Source organism: Triticum aestivum, chromosome 5A, assembly GCF_018294505.1.
Source record: "Triticum aestivum cultivar Chinese Spring chromosome 5A, IWGSC CS RefSeq v2.1, whole genome shotgun sequence".
NCBI classification, from domain to species: Eukaryota; Viridiplantae; Streptophyta; class Magnoliopsida; order Poales; family Poaceae; genus Triticum; species Triticum aestivum.
The window spans coordinates 433,654,930-433,672,469 of record NC_057806.1 but is presented as its reverse complement, the minus strand read 5'-3'; the positions used below and the strand labels follow the sequence as shown (position 1 = coordinate 433,672,469).

Sequence of the window (17,540 nt, the reverse complement as noted above, 5' to 3'; positions counted from 1 at the left end):
ACGATTGTGCCCCAGTTGAGCTGGGTCAAGCAGCCCAGTGGAGAAAGCTAAAACTGACTGTCGTGATGAAGCGAGAGCTGGTCGCTGTTCGAGAGGTTTTTCGAGTCCCTAAAGACTTATGTCGCTTAGAGCGAGGAGTCGGCTCTGTCCGGCCAAGGCGTGGATAGCGCCCCAAACTCGGTCTTCCGAATACTAGGGGCTTCGCCGAAATTTAAAATTATAGAATTCTATGCCTAAGTGAGAGTGTTCACGCATTATATTCTGATTGCCTTGTTCGTTGGGCTGAGCGCCTCCCTCGAAGGACCCAAACATAGAAAAAAGAGCGCTCAGGTTTATCCCCGAACACCCAAACACTAGCGGCACGGGGGCAGAAGCCGACGACTCGCCATCTCTCAGAATTGATAAACAGCCGCACATAAGGTAATATTTTAAATTCCAACAGCATTGCTTAGCGCATATGAACAAGTTTTCAGCGCACTGGACAAAACGAGCAAGTTTCACTCAAAAATTACATCTCTAGAACATTCATCCGCCACAAGGCAGGCACCCTTCAGAACATCCTTATAATAATTCTCGGGCTTGCAATGCTCTTTCCCCGGCGATGGCCCGTCCTTAACAAGCTTCTCAGCATCCAGCTTGCCCCAGTGCACCTTAGCACGGGCAAGGGCCCTACGGGCACCTTCAATGCAGACGGAGCGCTTGATGACTTTGAGCCTTGGACAGGCCTCCACTAGCCGCCGCACTAGCTCGTAATAGCTCCCAGGCAGAGCCTCTCTAGGCCACAGCCGAACAATGAAGCCCTTCATAGCCTGTTCGGCCGCCTTTTGGAGCTCGACCAGTTGCTTCAGCTGGTCGCTCAGGGGCACGGGGTGTCCGGCCTCAGCATACTGAGACTAAAACACCTTCTCTGTCGAGCTGCCCTCCTCGGCTCGATAGAATGCGGCGGCATCGGACACACTCCGGGGAAGATCTGCGAACGCTCCTGGAGAGCTCCGGATTCGGGTAAGTAACAAGTAACTCACGTTTATGTGTTTGCTTTGCATAAAGAATGCCTTACCTGCCGCTATCTTCTTCACCTCATCCAACTCCTGGAGGGTCTTCTGGGATTCAGCCTTGGCAGACTTGGCATTTTCAAAAGCCGCCGCGAGCTCGGACGCTCGCGTCTTTGAGTCAAGATCCAAACTCTCATGTTTTTTCATGAGAACCTGGAGCTCTTGCTGCACCTTGCCAACCTAGGCCTCGTACTTCTCCCGCTCGGTGCGCTCCGTGGCCGCCCTCTTCTCGGCCTCGACCAGCGCTTGCTTAAGGGTCGCCACCTCAGACGTGGCCCCTACAATAGCCACGATAATCCTATCATTTTTTGCAATTGCACCTTTTTATATATATTTAAACAAGGTATTTCTTACCTTCATTGTCCTCGAGCTGCTTCTTGGCACGCCTGAGCTCTTGCTCGGACCGCTCGAGGTTCTGCTTTAGCGTTTCCACTTCCGCAGTCAGTGCAGCGGACGCAAGCAGAGAAGCCTGCATACGCATATTGACTCCTTTTTGTTAGACTCCTGCGAATTTTATTTGATCCTCTATTTGGCTTTTCTTCCCGAACGCCAAACAGAGCATCAGGGGCTACTATCTATGCAGTAATATTATTTACACATTCTTTACTTACCTCAAAGCCTGTTAAAAGGCTAGTACAAGCTTCAGTCAGTCCGCTCTTGGCGGACTGAACCTTCTGGACCACCGCACTCATAATGGTGCGGTGCTCCTCGTCGATGGAGGCTCCTTGGAGCGCCTCTAACAGATTGTCTGGCGCCTCCGGTTGGACGGGGGTCACCGGCACAGTAGGCTTGCTCCTCTTGGAAGGAGGTCCCTCGCCGGACTCTGGAACCTTTGAAGGTTCCGGAGCGGTGTCTGGCCTAGAACCGGACTTGGAGCCCTGGGGGGTTTTATCCCCTTTACTCCTGGAGTCTAGGAGGTCACCTTGCGGCGCCTCCAGGACTACCTCCTCCCGGCTTGGAACCTGTCGGAAGCTAATTCACATCCGACGAGTCCAGTGAACCGCTCGACGATGCATCAAGCCAGTCTTTGGGTGGGCTGCATAATCATATTCGACATAAGGGAAAGTTGTGCAATAAAGGAATACTATGAGTTACTCTGGTATCCGGATACTTACGATTTCGCTAGGGGCTTGGCCCTGAGCGACCACTCTTCTCCGCCGTCGTCGGCGTCGGTGGAGTAGTCCGGGGGAAGGGTTCTCCCCTTCTTGGACCCTCCAGCCTCCCCAGAGAGGGCGGCCTTCCTTTTCTTCTCTCCTCCTGCTGCAGGGGGAGAGGTCTCTTCTTCTTCCTCCTCGTCTTCATGGGAGGAATGCGCCTCGGAGCCGTTGGGTGATGAACCCGACACCTCCTGGCGCCGGGCACTCTTTTGAGTCCCTGTGCCCTTCTTCTCCGGCACCACATAGGGTGCCGGAACCAGCAGCTTCGCCAAGCGGGCATCAGCTGGGTCTTCGGGCAAGGGAGCCGGACAGTCGATCTGTCCGGACTTTGCCTTCCAACTCTGTCAAAGGCAAGGGAGCTTAGATCCCACATTGAGTTAAACTATGGAAAACTAATACCCTGTGAAAGGTACAAACAACTTACCGCGCTAGCGTGACGCTGCGCACCGAATCCGCGATCCTCAGTGGCGGATGCAGGAGCCTCGGCGCCCTTGAAAAGCACCTTCCAGGCATCTTCGTACGTAGTGTCGAAGAGCCTGCTCAGAGTTTGGTGCTGCGCCAGGTTGAACTCCCACGGATTGAAGGCCCGTTGTTGACACGGGAGGATCAGGCGGATGAGCATAACCTGGACTACATTGACAAGCTTGAGCTGCTTGTCCACCAGGGTTTGGATGCACGTTTGCAGTCCAGTCACCTCTCCTTTGTTGCCCCACGACAGGCCCGTCTCTTTCCAGGACGTGAGCCGCGTTGGGGGTCCGGACTGGAACTCGGGGGCTGCGACCTACTCAGGGTCGCATGGCTCGGTGATGTAAAACCACCCCGATTGCCACCCCTTCAGGGTCTCCACAAAGGAGCCCTCGAGCCATAAGACGTTGGGCATCTTGCCCACCATGGCGCCTCCGCACTCCGCCTGGTTGCCGCGCACCACCTTCGGCTTGACGTTGAAAGTCTTGAGCCATAGGCCGAAATGGGGGCGGATGCAGAGGAAAGCCTCGCACACGACGATAAACGCCGAGATGTTGAGGATGAAGTTCGGGGCCAGATCATGGAAATCCAGGCCGTAGTAGAACATGAGTCCTCGGACGAATGGATGGATCGGAAAGCCCAGTCCGCGGAGGAAGTGGGGAAGGAACACTACCCTCTCATGGGGCCTTGGGGTGGGGAGGAGCTGCCCCTTTTCGGGAAGCCGGTACGCGATGTCGTTAGACAAGTATCCGGCCTTTCTCAGTTTTTTGATGTGTCCCTCCGTGACGGAGGAGACCATCCACTTGCCTCCCGCTCCGGACATGGCTGGAGAAGGTTGAGGTGGGAAGTGCGGACTTGGGCGCTGGAGCTCGAGTGTGCGAGAATGGATAAGCAAGGGAGGAAGAAGGCGTAGGTGAAAAGGTGGATCCTTATCCCCTTATATGGGTGGACGCAACTACGTGTCCCTGCCAGCCTGGTAAAACTCGCTTATCTCCAAGCGTCGTAATCAATGGCGCGGTTGGGTTACCCACGCCCGTATTGATGAGAATCCCGGAATAAGGGGACACGATCTCTGCTTTAACAAGACGTTCCAAGGAAACCGCCTCGCATGACGCGCTGAGGTGGGATAATGAAACGACTCGGATAAAGGCTTGGCCGTGGTGTGTCACACTATGGAATACATCAGCAGATTAGATTTGTGTAAATATTATTCTCTCTATGGCAATATGTGGAAACTTATTTTGCAGAGCCGGACACTATCTTTGTGTTCAAAATCTTCTATGAAGTACTTGGAGGAGGAACCCGCCTTGCAATGTCGAAGACAATATGCGCGCCGGACTCGTCGTCATTGAAGCCTGGTTCACGGGCTATTGAGGGAATCCTGGATTAGGGGGTGTTCGGATAGCCGGACTATACCTTCAGCCGGACTCTTGGACTATGAAGATACAAGATTTAAGACTTCTTCCCATGTCCGGAAGGGACTTTCCTTGGTGTGGAAGGCAAGATTGGCGATACGGATATGTAGATCTCCTACCATTGTAACCGACTTTGTGTAACCCTAACCCTCTCCGGTGTCTATATAAACCGGAGGGTTTTAGTCCGTAGGACAACAGACAATCATACCATAGGCTAGCTTCTAGGGTTTAGCCTCTCTGATCTCGTGGTAGATCTCCTCTTGTACTACCCATATCATCAATATTAATCAAGCAGGACGTAGGGTTTTACCTCCATCGAGAGGGCCCGAACCTGGGTAAAACTTCGTGTCCCTTGCCTCCTGTTACCATCCGGCCTAGACGCACAGTTCGGGACCCCCTACCCGAGATCCGCCGGTTTTGACACTGACACATGCCATTTATTTAGTTGAGTTGCAAAAGATTTATGAGATGATGGCATGATGACATGATGCAATGCAAAAATAAAAGGGCAGGCAAAAATGAAACACACGGCGAAACCCGAAACACATGGAAGTCTTCTTGAGCATCGGTCTCGGGGCGTTACAACACTCCACCACTACGAGAGGATCTCGTCCCGAGATCTAGGATGGCACCGGATAGAAAACGGAAGAGGAAGAGGTAAAACAAAGTTGCTTCTTAGACCAATGAGTGAAACCAAAGAACCTTGCGAGGTTAAACAATTGGAAAGAAGAATACAACGGAGATGAACAAAGTTGAAAACACTCCGTTAGAAAAGAGGAACAAAGAACATTACTAGAACCTTGTAGGTTGAAAGACATAAGAAAAAGGGTTGCAATGGACAAGAAGTACATGCAAGCACTCCGGTAGAAACGAGATGTACAAGGAGCGATAAGGATCAATTACGACAACACTCCGGTTAGAAATGGAAGGTAAAGAATATGAGCTTGGCAAAATGAATGCACTTGGATGAGAGTCTGGTTAAAAGAGGAATGATAGACACAACACTCCGGTTAAAAGGATAAGCACGAAAAGAACATGATCTTTGACAAAACGAGATGATGGGTGAAAAGAACAACATCACAATGTCTCCGGAAAGAAAGAATAGAAGTTGGATCGTTGGAAAAGAAAGAATTGAGAAGAAAATGACAACTTCTGCCACAAATGATCTTGGAAGGCACCCTTCCAAGAGGGTTATAACGGAGTTGTTAGAAAACCAACAACGAAAAGAGTAAGCTTGTAGTGGGCTTATGGAGAACATCTCAAAACTAAGGTGAAATTCTACCACTAACGGAAAACAATGATTGATCGGGAATAAAGAAGAGATGAAAACTTCTTCCACCAAGAAGATAGAGAGATAACTTGAATCATTGATAAGCACCACAATAGCAACATTCCTTAGGGAAGGCTTTAGGTGAAATATGACACAAGACAACTCTAACGAAGAGATTAATGGATTTAAAATACCTCATTCCTGATAACTTGTGAATCATGAAACACGAAGGGAAATTATCAAGAATGACATAACACCACCTCAACCACCTCAAAAGATAAGATAGAAGGAATTACACTTTGGGATGCAAGATGCAGAATGCTTGAACTCCTCTGAAAAGAACCTCAATGAACACTTTGAGAAGAAATTGAATCCTTGATCAACCATCATGTAGAGCCTCCATGAAGAACTCCAGTAATAAAAGAATGATCCAAAAGAATTGAAGGATGAAAAGAATAAGATTGAAGCCTTGCAATGATTTAGATGGATCTTCGTGATGATATAATGCGGAAAACATGGGACTCCGGAAAAAGAAAAGATGAAACAATTTAAATCGAAAATTTGATGAGCCTCCGGAATAAGGAATTAATCACTTGGATGAAACAAGAGTAAGAATTACAGTATGCTTATCCTTCACCAATTTAAATTGATGACAAGCAATGGATTTGGCATACTACTTATTCTCGTATAAAGGGTTCAGGAGAGATATAGGGTGATCTTGAAAAGGTCTTGAACGAACCACCGGTAGGATTGAAACAACGAATGGATTGATATGATAATGAAGGAAAAGAAATCTTGAACGAACCACCGTAAGTATTGAAAATGAACAAAGAAAAGATAAAGAAACACTGGGAAGAATTAGAGAACGAATGACGATACTTGAGGGAATTTAGATACAAGAGAACGAAGAGATCATGAACTAATTAACGAATACTTGAGCGATGCACCGGTAAGATTTGGAGAACGAGAGCTGAAAGCTGGAATGAATACTTCTGAGATGATTGGCTCCGGAGAATCAAACTGAAAAGGCTCATGAATTGCTCCGGAAGGGTGAAAAGCATTCTCATAATCGAAAACAATTATGAGAAGATGGCATGAAGCTAGAACCATGAGTCTGCGAGGTTAGAGGAAAGCGAGACGTGAGCTGCTCGTGGATAGAAAGCCAGCAATTTATTTTTTGTTTTGTATATATATTGAATTTTATATACACTTTTGAACCACATTCAAAATAGGGGAAATAAATTGTGTTCAAATTGTATTTCGTAAAACATTCATGTATTTTTACTTAGATTTTTTTTATTAAAATTACAATCAACTTAAGAATAGAGTCAACTATTGCGTATATGAAAATAAAAATGTCCTCATAAAAAAATTCGTGTAATTTTAAGAACTGTTTGCACCTTTAAAATATATTCAATAAATTTGAAAATTATTCAAACATCTTGCAGAAATGTTTGTACAATATAAACAATTTTCACGTCTTTAAAAAGTTGTGTACTTGCTTTTAAGTGTTCGTGTAATTTTGAAAACAAAAGCGTTCACATATTTTTGAGAAACACGTTCGTGCAATTTCAAAAAATGTTTATGTATTTTACTAATGTTCATGTAATTTTACAAGTGCTCAACCATTCTTAGAAAGTGCATGGAATTGAAATGTCTTCCAAACTGGGGCGCCATCGCCACCTCCTCCTCCACAAAAATCTAGGGTTTTTGCCTCCCGCCGGCGCCGCCGTAGGTCCGCCTCCTCTCTGGTGGCCCTACGGCCATGGGGGCGCGGTGGATCTCGGCAAGGGCCGGCGGGAGGGCTCCGTTTTTGTCGTTTCGTTCAGTTTTGCTAGGGTTTGTGTCCTATTTAGGAAGACGAGACGGCGGCGGCTTTCTGAAGATGGAATAAAGGCCTCCCCGCCTAGCCCCCATTTCGGCGGTGCGTCTAGCACCGTTGGTGGGCGTGCGGATGTGTCTCCGGCGGATCTATCTTTTGTGGATTTGCTCGAATCTCGTCGTTGTTCGTCTACGTTCATGTGTCTTCGGATTGGATCCTTCCGATCTACATTATTCTTCATCTGCGGCGGTTGCTGTTCTGGTGCGCTGGTCCTACGGGGCCTTAGCACGACGACTTCCCGACTGTCTATTACAATAAGTTGTGTCCGACTCCGGCGATGAAGGGGCGATGATGGCGGCGCACCTTCGGCTCGCTTCAGTGCTTGTAGTCGTCGCTAGGTGGTCTACGGATCTGGTTGTAATTTCTATTATTTCTAATATTTGTTGTACTGTCATGTTTGAAGATGAATAGATTAAAAAATTTCTTGCAAACAAAATAAATGTCTTCCAAACATTGGGGCATGCATGACGCAGCTCTCTCTGTGTGCGCTCGCGCGCGCGCATGTATACGTACGTGTACATGCACTGATATTTTTGTCTCCCCCAAATATCATTACGCAGAACACATGAAGTCATCACAGTGCATACTTTTTTTTTGCATATATAGTTGCATATATACTTTACCAACCTCCTTGAACAAATCACTTCTAGGTATATAAACGTGAATGCACTTAACTAGTGGTTTCTGGAAAATTGAAGAAATTAGTGTCAGAAAGCAGTTCCAAATATATGTTAAAATTAGTAATAAATACCAATGTGAAATGAAACTAAATTTAAAATTGACAGCCATGCGCAGCCACACCAATAATCGGTTATTTTTATTCTAGACTGTGTTGTCTAAATTCATATTAAAGATATTTAACAATATGAAGTTACAATGTAAAATGGTAACCAATAGAGAAAGGTAAATAAATAGTACTCCCTCCGTCCGAAAATACTTGTCATTAAAATGGATAAAAAAGATATATCTAAAATTAAAATATGTCTAGATATATCCTTTTTATTTATTTTGATGACAAATATTTCTAGACGAGGAGAGTAATCAGGAAAAGTGATGCGCTCATCTATAGATTTCTTAATATTTTAAGCGCCGTATGGTAAACCCAATAGATCATGTATATGCCTCATAATCTAGACAATTATTTGTACTAGTAGAATGCCCGTGCGTTGCCACGGGCTGACAAAACTATATATAGAGAAAGTGCCGATCAAATAAACTACAATTCAACATGTGGACGTTACATGTGACTTATAATTTTATTGCTATGAATACTTGTTATTATAATACTACCCCCTTTCCAGTTTATTAGGCCCACATGTATCCCTAGATCAATGATATTTTTTTCAACATAATGCAAGTTATATTTTAAAAAGATTATATCATCAGAAACTTCAAATGTTCTATTTTTAAAGGTACAACGTTTTTCATGTATAATTCATATTACAGTAGTAAAATTACCAACCCCGGAGATACGCGCAGGACCTAAAAAGGAGGTAGCACTTTCTCGACGTCCCATATGCAAACACAGTGCATGACAAATTCAATGTGTACTAAAAGGATAGCATAATTTTTTGACATTCTGCACTTAATGAAAATGCAATTTGTTTAAAGTGTATGTATGTCGGTGAGTTCTCGGACTCAACAACCACGTCTTAGGGTTAAGTGGGTTCATTATGAATGTCTAGAAAATGTGAGACATAGAAATAAATTGTAAAATATTGCCAAATACACATAAGAAAAGACGGACAATTATACGTGTGTTATTATCAAAATGGGTGAATTTTCAGTCCTGTCCAGTCAGGTCGCAAACGAGTCGAGCTCGAACGAGTTGGTCTAGCTCAATTTAAACTTAAAATCAAGCGAGCTCAAACAAAGTAAAGTTCAAAGTCGAGTAATAGAAAATGGCATGTACTCAGCTTGTAACGACACATAGCTAATTTTAAGCTAAATAAGATGATGAAATACGATATAATATAAAAAACAAAAATTAAGTATTGTCTGTCTTCAACGAAAAAGGCTCTAGTTTGAGCGCTTTTCTGGTATCTTTCTCTCTCGGCCGATCATCCACCGAAGCGTCCATAGTAGAAAAGTAAAGGAAATGACTTCACGAACACTGAACCAGCGTTGCTACTTACCTCAGGAAAAAAAACCAGCTAGCTCCTAGCTAGTCTGCTACTACCTCACTCAGCTCTGTCTCGACCTCTCCAGGCTCTTCCTCCTCCCATCGCCCCTCGCCATATCCGATCCACCGAGCTCCGGCTGCCCGCCGCCTTGTGCATAGGATGAGACCTCCAGGCCGACCTCCCCTACCCTCAGATGCCGGCCATGGCGAACGACGACGCGCGGACGGAGGAGGCAACAGGTCGCGTCTTCCACTTGGGGATGAGGCCGACGAAGCTGATAGATGGGAATAGGGCGGCCCCCTGGAAGTGGAGGCAGCAACGTGTGTCTTCCTCCTGGGCACGAGGCCGAAGGAGCTGGCAGAGGAGGCAGCAGCCGCGCATTCCCGCATGCGGACGAGGTTGAAGGAGCTTGCGGCGAGACTGGAGGGTAGCGTGGTGGAGAGGCAGCGATGCACGAGCACGAGACGAGGCGTACAGGATGGACAAGCTTGCCGCGTACAGGATGGAAACGCTCGTCGGCATCGTTATCAAGTACAGTGTTCAGGTAATCTCCCTGCCCCTCGCTCTATTAATCCCATGTGAAGTGGTTTGATTTGTGGTTTGCACACTTTTGTTGAGAATTTTAAATAAATAAGCAATATATAAAGTCGGTTTATATTTGCACATTTAGCTAGCAGGAGGAAAAAACAGAAATATTAAATCAATAAGCAAAGCGTTTGTTGTGCAACTGACAAAAAAAATCGTCACGTCGTTCAGGAGGCAGATATCTTCGTTCATCAACTCGGATACCACCATGGCATTAGCATATTTTCCCTCAAACATCCTACGGTTCTTTCCTTCCATAAGTGCGAGGCAACATACATAGCATTTGTGGCTAGGTGCTTGGTATCTTTGGAATTGGCCATGACCACAACTTACTTCCATCATTTCTTGATGTTTGATTCCTAACCTTATATTCTCATCATCTCCAGGTTGGTAGACTCGAGCTCGCAAAAGGAGATAGGGTGAGGCAGGCAGCACTTTCAATGGTTTTGTCGCAAAAGGAGCAGACTTCATCACAGGGCCATCCTCTGCTCAGCATCCTATCTACTTTGAACATACACCTTTTTACCCAGATCTTAAAAGGATAGATATGCAGCTTTATCTGCTTGGAAGAAACTGGCCTCTTTTTTGAGTTCTACATAACTTGAACTTTTCTTTGCTGGTTCACGAGTCAAAATCTGGAAGGATACTTTAAAATCTGCGCATAATACGATACTGTCTGAGAACATGTGTGTTATACATGTGTGTTATTAAACACACGTATATTTAGAATTATAGACGAGGAGGGGCAAGAGACGGGTGTGCAGCTTGGACTCGCCTGTCGTTGCCGCTCCTGCTAAACCCTAGCTCTACCTCTCTCTCACTACACCTCGCTCGCTCGCTGCGCTCAGACGACAGAAGGAGGAAGAAGAAGATCAGACGAGGCAGTGGACACATGAGTTTTTCCGGCGCACGAACGCCCTTTTCTTTCCCTCGAGCACGAACTCGACGTGTCAACGAGCTCCACATAGGTGAGGGGGATTTATACCCGCGAGCACTAACATGCCAAGCCTCACCCACACGCACTCGCTCTCCCACTCGCCATGCCCCGCGCGCTCTGGCTCGTGCACGCACATGATCGCCGCGGCCTCCTCGCGCGCCCGACGCGGTCGCCTCCCCTGGACCCTCGCTGACTAACCCGCGTGGCCCCGTGCACACACACGCTAGATCACGCGCGCACACACACACACCTACGCTCGGTCACGCACGCACGCGCCCAAGCCCTGTCATGGCCGAACCCGACGCGACCATCACGCGCACGCACACGCACACCGCGTCCCGAGCTCGCCGTGGCTTATTGCCCAACACTTCTCCCCCAAAGCCACGACCTAGAGGAGGCCGCCGTCTTCGATGCTAACTCCGCCATCATCGCGTGCTCTGCCGCCGGCTCCCTCCGCAGCTGCGGGCAGTCGCGCTTGAAGTGGTCGCGCTCGCCGTACTTGTAGCAGCACCCGCGTCGGTTCCCGCCGTTGCCCGACGTCGTGCTCCGCCCATCATCGTCGTCGCGAGCTACTCCCTACTGCCGCTCCCGCACTCGCCACTGCCCCATGGTCAGCAGCAGCTGATCGCCGCCACGCTCGCCGCCGTCTTGTCCCCGGCGCCGAACCCGCTCATCAAATGCGCGCAGCCGCCCGAGCGCCTTTTCTAATGTCTTCTCGTCGAGGTTGCAGAATTGCTCAATGCCGGCGACGACGGGGAACAGCCGATCGGGCACCGTGTCCAGGAGCTTCTTCACAAGCTCCGCATCGCACAGGGTCTCCCTGAGATTCGCGAACCGCGTCATCAAGCCCGCCAGCCTCCCAGCGTACGCATCCAGTGCCTCGCGTCCGCCATCTTCAGGCGATCAACCTCCCCGTGCAACATCACCCGCCTCGTCGCGCGCACCCGATCGGCGCCGCCGAATCTCACCTTCAAGGAGTCCCATACCTCCCTGGCGGTCAGCTTCGCTGCCACCTGCAGCAGCACATCCTCCGGCAGCCCGCCGAGGATCATCGGGCACGCCGTCTTGCACTTCTTCCCGTTCACCGCCGCGTCGGCCGGAGCCACCACCTCCCATAGAGTGTGGGCGTCAAGGATCGCCTGCGCTTTGATCGCCCACGACGTGTAGTTGTCCGGCGTGAGCATCGGCATCGGCATCGACACCGATCAGCCCGTGCCACCGCCGTGTGGCACGATCGCCATTGCCGCCGGCGAGCTCCCGAACCTGAAGCTCTCATGCCAATTGTCGTTGCCGCTCCTACTAAATCCTAGCTCTCTCTCTCTCTCTCTCTCCACCTCCCTCGCTCTCTGCGCTCAGACAACAGAAGGAGGTGGAAGAAGAAGATCAGACGAGGCAGTGGACACATGAATTTTTCCGGCGCACGAACGCCCTTTTCTTTCCCTCGAGCACGAACTCGACGTGTCAACAAGGTACACATAGGTGAGGGGGATTTATACCCGCGAGCACTGACATGCCAGGCCTCGCCCACACGCACTCGCTCCCCCCCACTCGCCATGCCCCGCGCGCTCCGGCTCGCGCCCGCGCATCGCGCACGCACACGATCGCCGCGGCCTCCTCGCGCGCCCGATGCGGTCGCCTCCCCTGGACCATCGGTAACTAACTCGCGTGACCCCGTGCACACACACGCTAGCTCATGCACACACACACACACACACCTACGCTCGGTCACGCACGCACGCGCCGAGCCCTGCCACGGCCGAACCCGACGCGACCACCGCATGCACGCACACGCACACCGCGTCCCGGGCTCGCCGTGGCTTATTGCCCAACATTGCCGGCCTCCAAGCGGAATTGCATGCGGGCCTTTCCCACGATAATTACACTGCATAATTCTTTCTAATGTAAAAAATAATAAACAACCATTAAGCCAAATATTCTAATATGTTTGCTTGGCATATCACCATACATGATGAAAGAAAATATTGACATTAGTACATAAAAAAGTTATAAGCTTACCCGTACAAACAAAGTCTAGGTTTACATAATTTGTTTAGCGCAAAATAACATGGGCATATTTATTACACCGGAGAGAGTTTTGCATTCATAGAAAAAAACATAACATATAATTTAGCATATACAAAGCCCACAACTCTTGCCGACCTTACCTATGTAATAAATTAGCGCTACAACACAGATTATTAAAAGAACAGTAGGTTCAGGAAAATAGACAAAGAATGCAGTAGTTACTTTTATGAAAAAATAGGATGATTAGGGCCTTGCAGAAGACATAGCAATGCTTGAATGATTAAGTTGTGTATAACTGTAATTGGTATTGCTGGTGGAATTATAAGAGCATACAGAAATCATGGCGGCGTATGTTTCTTTCCACAATAATCATCATGTTTTGTAGTGCATCTATAGAACCACTTTATTAGCTACACAAAAATTATAATTATGTTCTAGTCTGTAGTGGTGAACATTATTCATAAATCACCGAGAAGAAGTCAGGTACTACAAATAAATTATAACATATTTACAACGTTCACATTCTTACACATGTGTCGTAACTCCAGGTAATTCTTTTTGCATCATATTGTAGATATGTATCCTATACATGCAGCTAGCAATTTATACATGGACAACACAAAGGACTTTATCTCCATGAAAGTGAGAAAACAAAGGACATACTCTGAATTTGCAATGCACGCGGAATTTGCAATGCTGCCTGTAGTGCACCGCGAATCTTCAGAGGCCAACGTGCAACACTCGCTACTCTGGGTGCGCCTGTCCAACGCTTGCGTGCAGGCCGGCGTTCCGTCATCCCATATGGCACAACTGATACGTTTTCCTATTAGACAAAAGAACCAATGGAAATTGATTAGCCGAGGCGGTTCTATATTCGTTTCCACCCGATCGAAAGCTAGCTAGCAATGAATGGAACAGATCCAGTAGCCTTCTCCACATCGTATTCTTGTGTGCGGGATCAAGAAAAACATGTACCTGCGCCGGCGGCGTACTTGCAGCCGCGCGTAAGGGTGTGTCATAGGTGCAGCTGCGCATGCAATCCCAATTGGAGGAGAATCTGATTAGCGTCAAGGCCGTCCAATCCGATGCCCACATCGTGCAGCCACGCTTGCTCACGGTGGGAGAGGATGGTGTGCAATCCCGCATCGAGATCGGCAAGTCTAGGATGCACGTCCGTCTCAAGACCATCTAGATGAGCATGGAGGTCGGCGTGCAATTCCGCGTGGTGGTGAGGAGGGGCATGCAGGGTGGGTGGGGCGGCGGCGCGGCGCATGGAGGGCCGAAGCCGAGGAGCAGTGGCAAAGGGGTGGGCTGTGGGATGCGTGAGAAGGGGCTGGAGTTAGGGTTTGCTTGGACCTGATTGTGCGTTGGTTACTTGTTTGACCACCTAATTTTTTGGGGGGTTTTCTCCACCGGTTTTCATAGGGATGGAAAAAAAATCGGTGGGAGGCGGGATGGAGGAGATCGAAAGGAAGTAGCGAGCGAGCGAACCAACGAACGAACCACGTACGGACTGAGACGTTAGGAGTAGGCATACTCCATAGTAAAGCGTCCATTAGACATAACATGTGAGTGCGAACAAACTTGTGATTGAAGGCTTATAAGGACAATGGTATTCTAGGCCCATTAGAGTTTAAGTCACAGATTTGCCACTGGTGCTTGTATTTTTTAATTTATTTTAGATTTTTCGGCGATGAGCATTTAGTGGGAGGAAACATTCCCGTCGACTACGAAGACGTCTGTGACGATTTTGTCAATCTTAAGATAATGTGCCGGCTCAGTTTCTCAACGTGCTCATAGAGACATAGTGGGCGTGCGTGTGTTTATAAAGGTAAGTGTACACACGTATGTTGAGCATCCGCGTCTGTACTGTGTTGAAAAAACATAACACATCAGTGGGAACCAGAATAAGAGATATGTATACAAGAGTCACACCGAACGGAGACACTAACATGACCGGCACTTTAAAATAAGATATTTTTTAGATATATTTGGATGATTTTTGAAAATCAGGTTAAGTTTCAGTGTTGAAACTTAGTACAAGCCATCCACAAAAAATAATTATTTTGAGGCTATCCGACTGACAGAAAAAATGCTTAAAATTAATCTCCAAAACTTGTTAAAACTTAGCATTTTTAGATGCAAAAAAGTAAGTTTAACGTTAAAACTTAAAACATTGTAAGGGATTTTTCTTTTTTACTGTCACTCATGTGGGATTCAACTACTTTGCCAATCACGAGATAACTCAAGCGGGCGGCAGGGCTTGGCAGCTGATTGCCCCCGCATTCGTGTGCCCTTGTGAATTTCCGTACTAATAATAATACAATCAAAATACAATACGAGATCAACCCCGCAAAAAAAGAAAAGAAAAAACCCAGTCATCAATCCATGCTCGTGAACTTGGACGGCTGGAGCCCCGCGGTGAAGTTGAAGTACTTGAGCGTCGTCGCCCACCTCCCGTTGTTCTTGAGCTTGTGCACGGCGATGGTGTCGTGCACGAGCTCGTGCGCGCAATGGTCCGCGCGATCCGGAAAGCCGTACATGGCCGGCTTCGTGTCCACCCGGTTCTTGCCCTTCCCGGCACCTCTGAACCACGTGGAGACCAGCCTGTCCTCCGGCCCGACCGTGTGGTTCCTGATCTGCTCCGCGGCCGCCACGATCCACTCCACGAGGTCCCACGAGATGACATACCCCATGCCGGACATGTACTCGTTCTCCTGCGCGCGGACCACGTCGCAGGGCACCATGCACCCGTAGTACAGGTCCTCCCTGGGCGCCCGGTTCAGGGACTCCACCAGCTGCGGCAGGCGGAGGAAGGTGTCGTCGTCGGTCTTCATCACGAAGTCGTACGCCCGGTCGCCGAAGAGCGCCGGGACGCTGGAGAGGTAGGCGTGCGTCTTGCCGTTGTCCATGTTCTCCGGGCAGTCCAGCTCCACCACGTCGCCGTGCTGCATCGCCTCCAGCGCCACCAGCACGCGCTGCTCCTCCGAGGCCAGCCGGCAGAAGACGAACCGGACGTCGACGTGCGCCGTCAGGTTCGGCTGCTGGAGCGCGTACACCGTGCGCATCAGGTGCCGCCGCTCGTACAGGCCCGGGAGCGTCAGCACGCCGATGAGCAGCCGGAAATCCGGGGCCACCCGCACGGCGACGTGCCGCCCCGTGAGGCTGGTGTCGCTGGCGTTGCTCGGGCAGGCGGGGCGGGCCAGATAGGACTGCAGGGCGAACTCGTTGTGGTAGACGGCGACGAGCACGGCGGCGAGGAGCGCGAGGGGAAGCAGGAGCAGCGTCGCTGTGGCGAAAGATGGCACCGGCAAGTGAACCTTCCTGTGGTGCGGATTCATGGTGGAGTTGGTTTTTGCGCGCTGTGTGCGTACTATATGCAGAGGTGTGGCGTAGGTTTCTGCCTCCTGAACGCACCGTCCGTCTACTGCCTTTGCGTAGAGTGTGGAGGTATGACCTTGGGATTTGCTTCCTGTTGGCTCAAAGTCGACCTTAGCTCGCGCCTGGTAATGGTAGCTCAGATGACGGGCTATCCGTGTTCTGACTTTTTTTTTGGCTACTACTACTACTTGGGGGAAATATCTGCTACTCCCACCCCTAGGTTCTTACAGGACAATGCTACTTGACCTAGGAAACTAGGATTTTTTTTCTTCAATAACACGCAAGCTGTGCGTGTCTTTTGTTGTACTATTAAAATAAGGGAATCTATCTGTAAATTTTCTCCCGCATCTGTCCGTGGACAGAAGATTAGTCTGCGGACACAAATACAGAAGGTCGTCATCCAACCCTATCCTATATATGTCCGCAAGTAAAGAGCAATTTCAAATTCAAATAAACTCCGATCCGCACAACGCGCCAGATTGTATGCCGATCACAACTAAAAAAAGACATGTGTCCTTAGTTTTTACATGTCTGAATCCAAAAAAACATCAGTCCGCAGTCCGTGCAATCTTCTGCCCACCGGATGGCAATCCCAGCAGTCTGCTCCCTGGTCAAGGTGGTGTCGTCGCTGCCGCATAGACCGCCCATGTCGCGTCCTCATTGTCCGGCGCCGCCAACCGATCTTTCTGCCGCTAGAACATCTGTTAGCGGACTAATTACATGATCATTCTTGCGTAGGCATTCAAAGAGTTCACATTCAAGGTCAACATCTTAGCATCCAAAGAATCGCACAACTCGTCTTCCCGCATGTTGAAACTTTCTCCTCTACCCTTCTTCTTCGCATCGCCGACTGTATCATCCGGATCATCGTCCTCGCCGTCCTTCTTCTCCGGCTCCTACTATATGTTGGGGAACGCAGTAATTTCAAAAAAATTGGTACGCACACGTCAGATCCATCTAGGTGATGCATAGCAACGAGAGGGGAGAGTGTTGTCTACGTACCCTCGTAGACCGTAAGTAGAAGCGTTATGACAACGCGGTTGATGTAGTCGTACGTCTTCATGATCCGACCGATCCTAGCACCGAAGGTACGACACCTCCGCGATCTGCGCACGTTCAGCTCGGTGACGTCCCACGAACTCTAGATCCAGCTGAGTGTGGGGGAGAGCTTCGTCAGCACGTAGCATGATGACGGTGATGATGAAGTTACCAACCCAGGACTTTGCCTAAGCACTACAACGATATAAC

At 48.8% G+C, this 17,540-nt stretch overlaps 1 protein-coding gene across 1 annotated transcript; it reads right to left on the bottom strand.

The window, feature by feature from the left end:
* Positions 1-15,152: 15,152 nt before the first annotated feature.
* On the bottom strand, positions 15,153-16,408 carry LOC123107072 (beta-1,3-galactosyltransferase pvg3-like). Its single transcript, XM_044529079.1, has one exon. It carries the CDS (start codon positions 16,250-16,252, stop codon positions 15,293-15,295), a length of 960 nt encoding a protein of 319 aa, XP_044385014.1. The 5' UTR covers positions 16,253-16,408; the 3' UTR covers positions 15,153-15,292.
* Positions 16,409-17,540: the final 1,132 nt, after the last annotated feature.

Coding starts and splice junctions, on each gene's coding strand:
- LOC123107072 (XM_044529079.1), bottom strand. CDS start 16,252: ATGAATCCGCACCACAGGAAGGTTCACTTGCCGGTGCCATCTTTCGCC.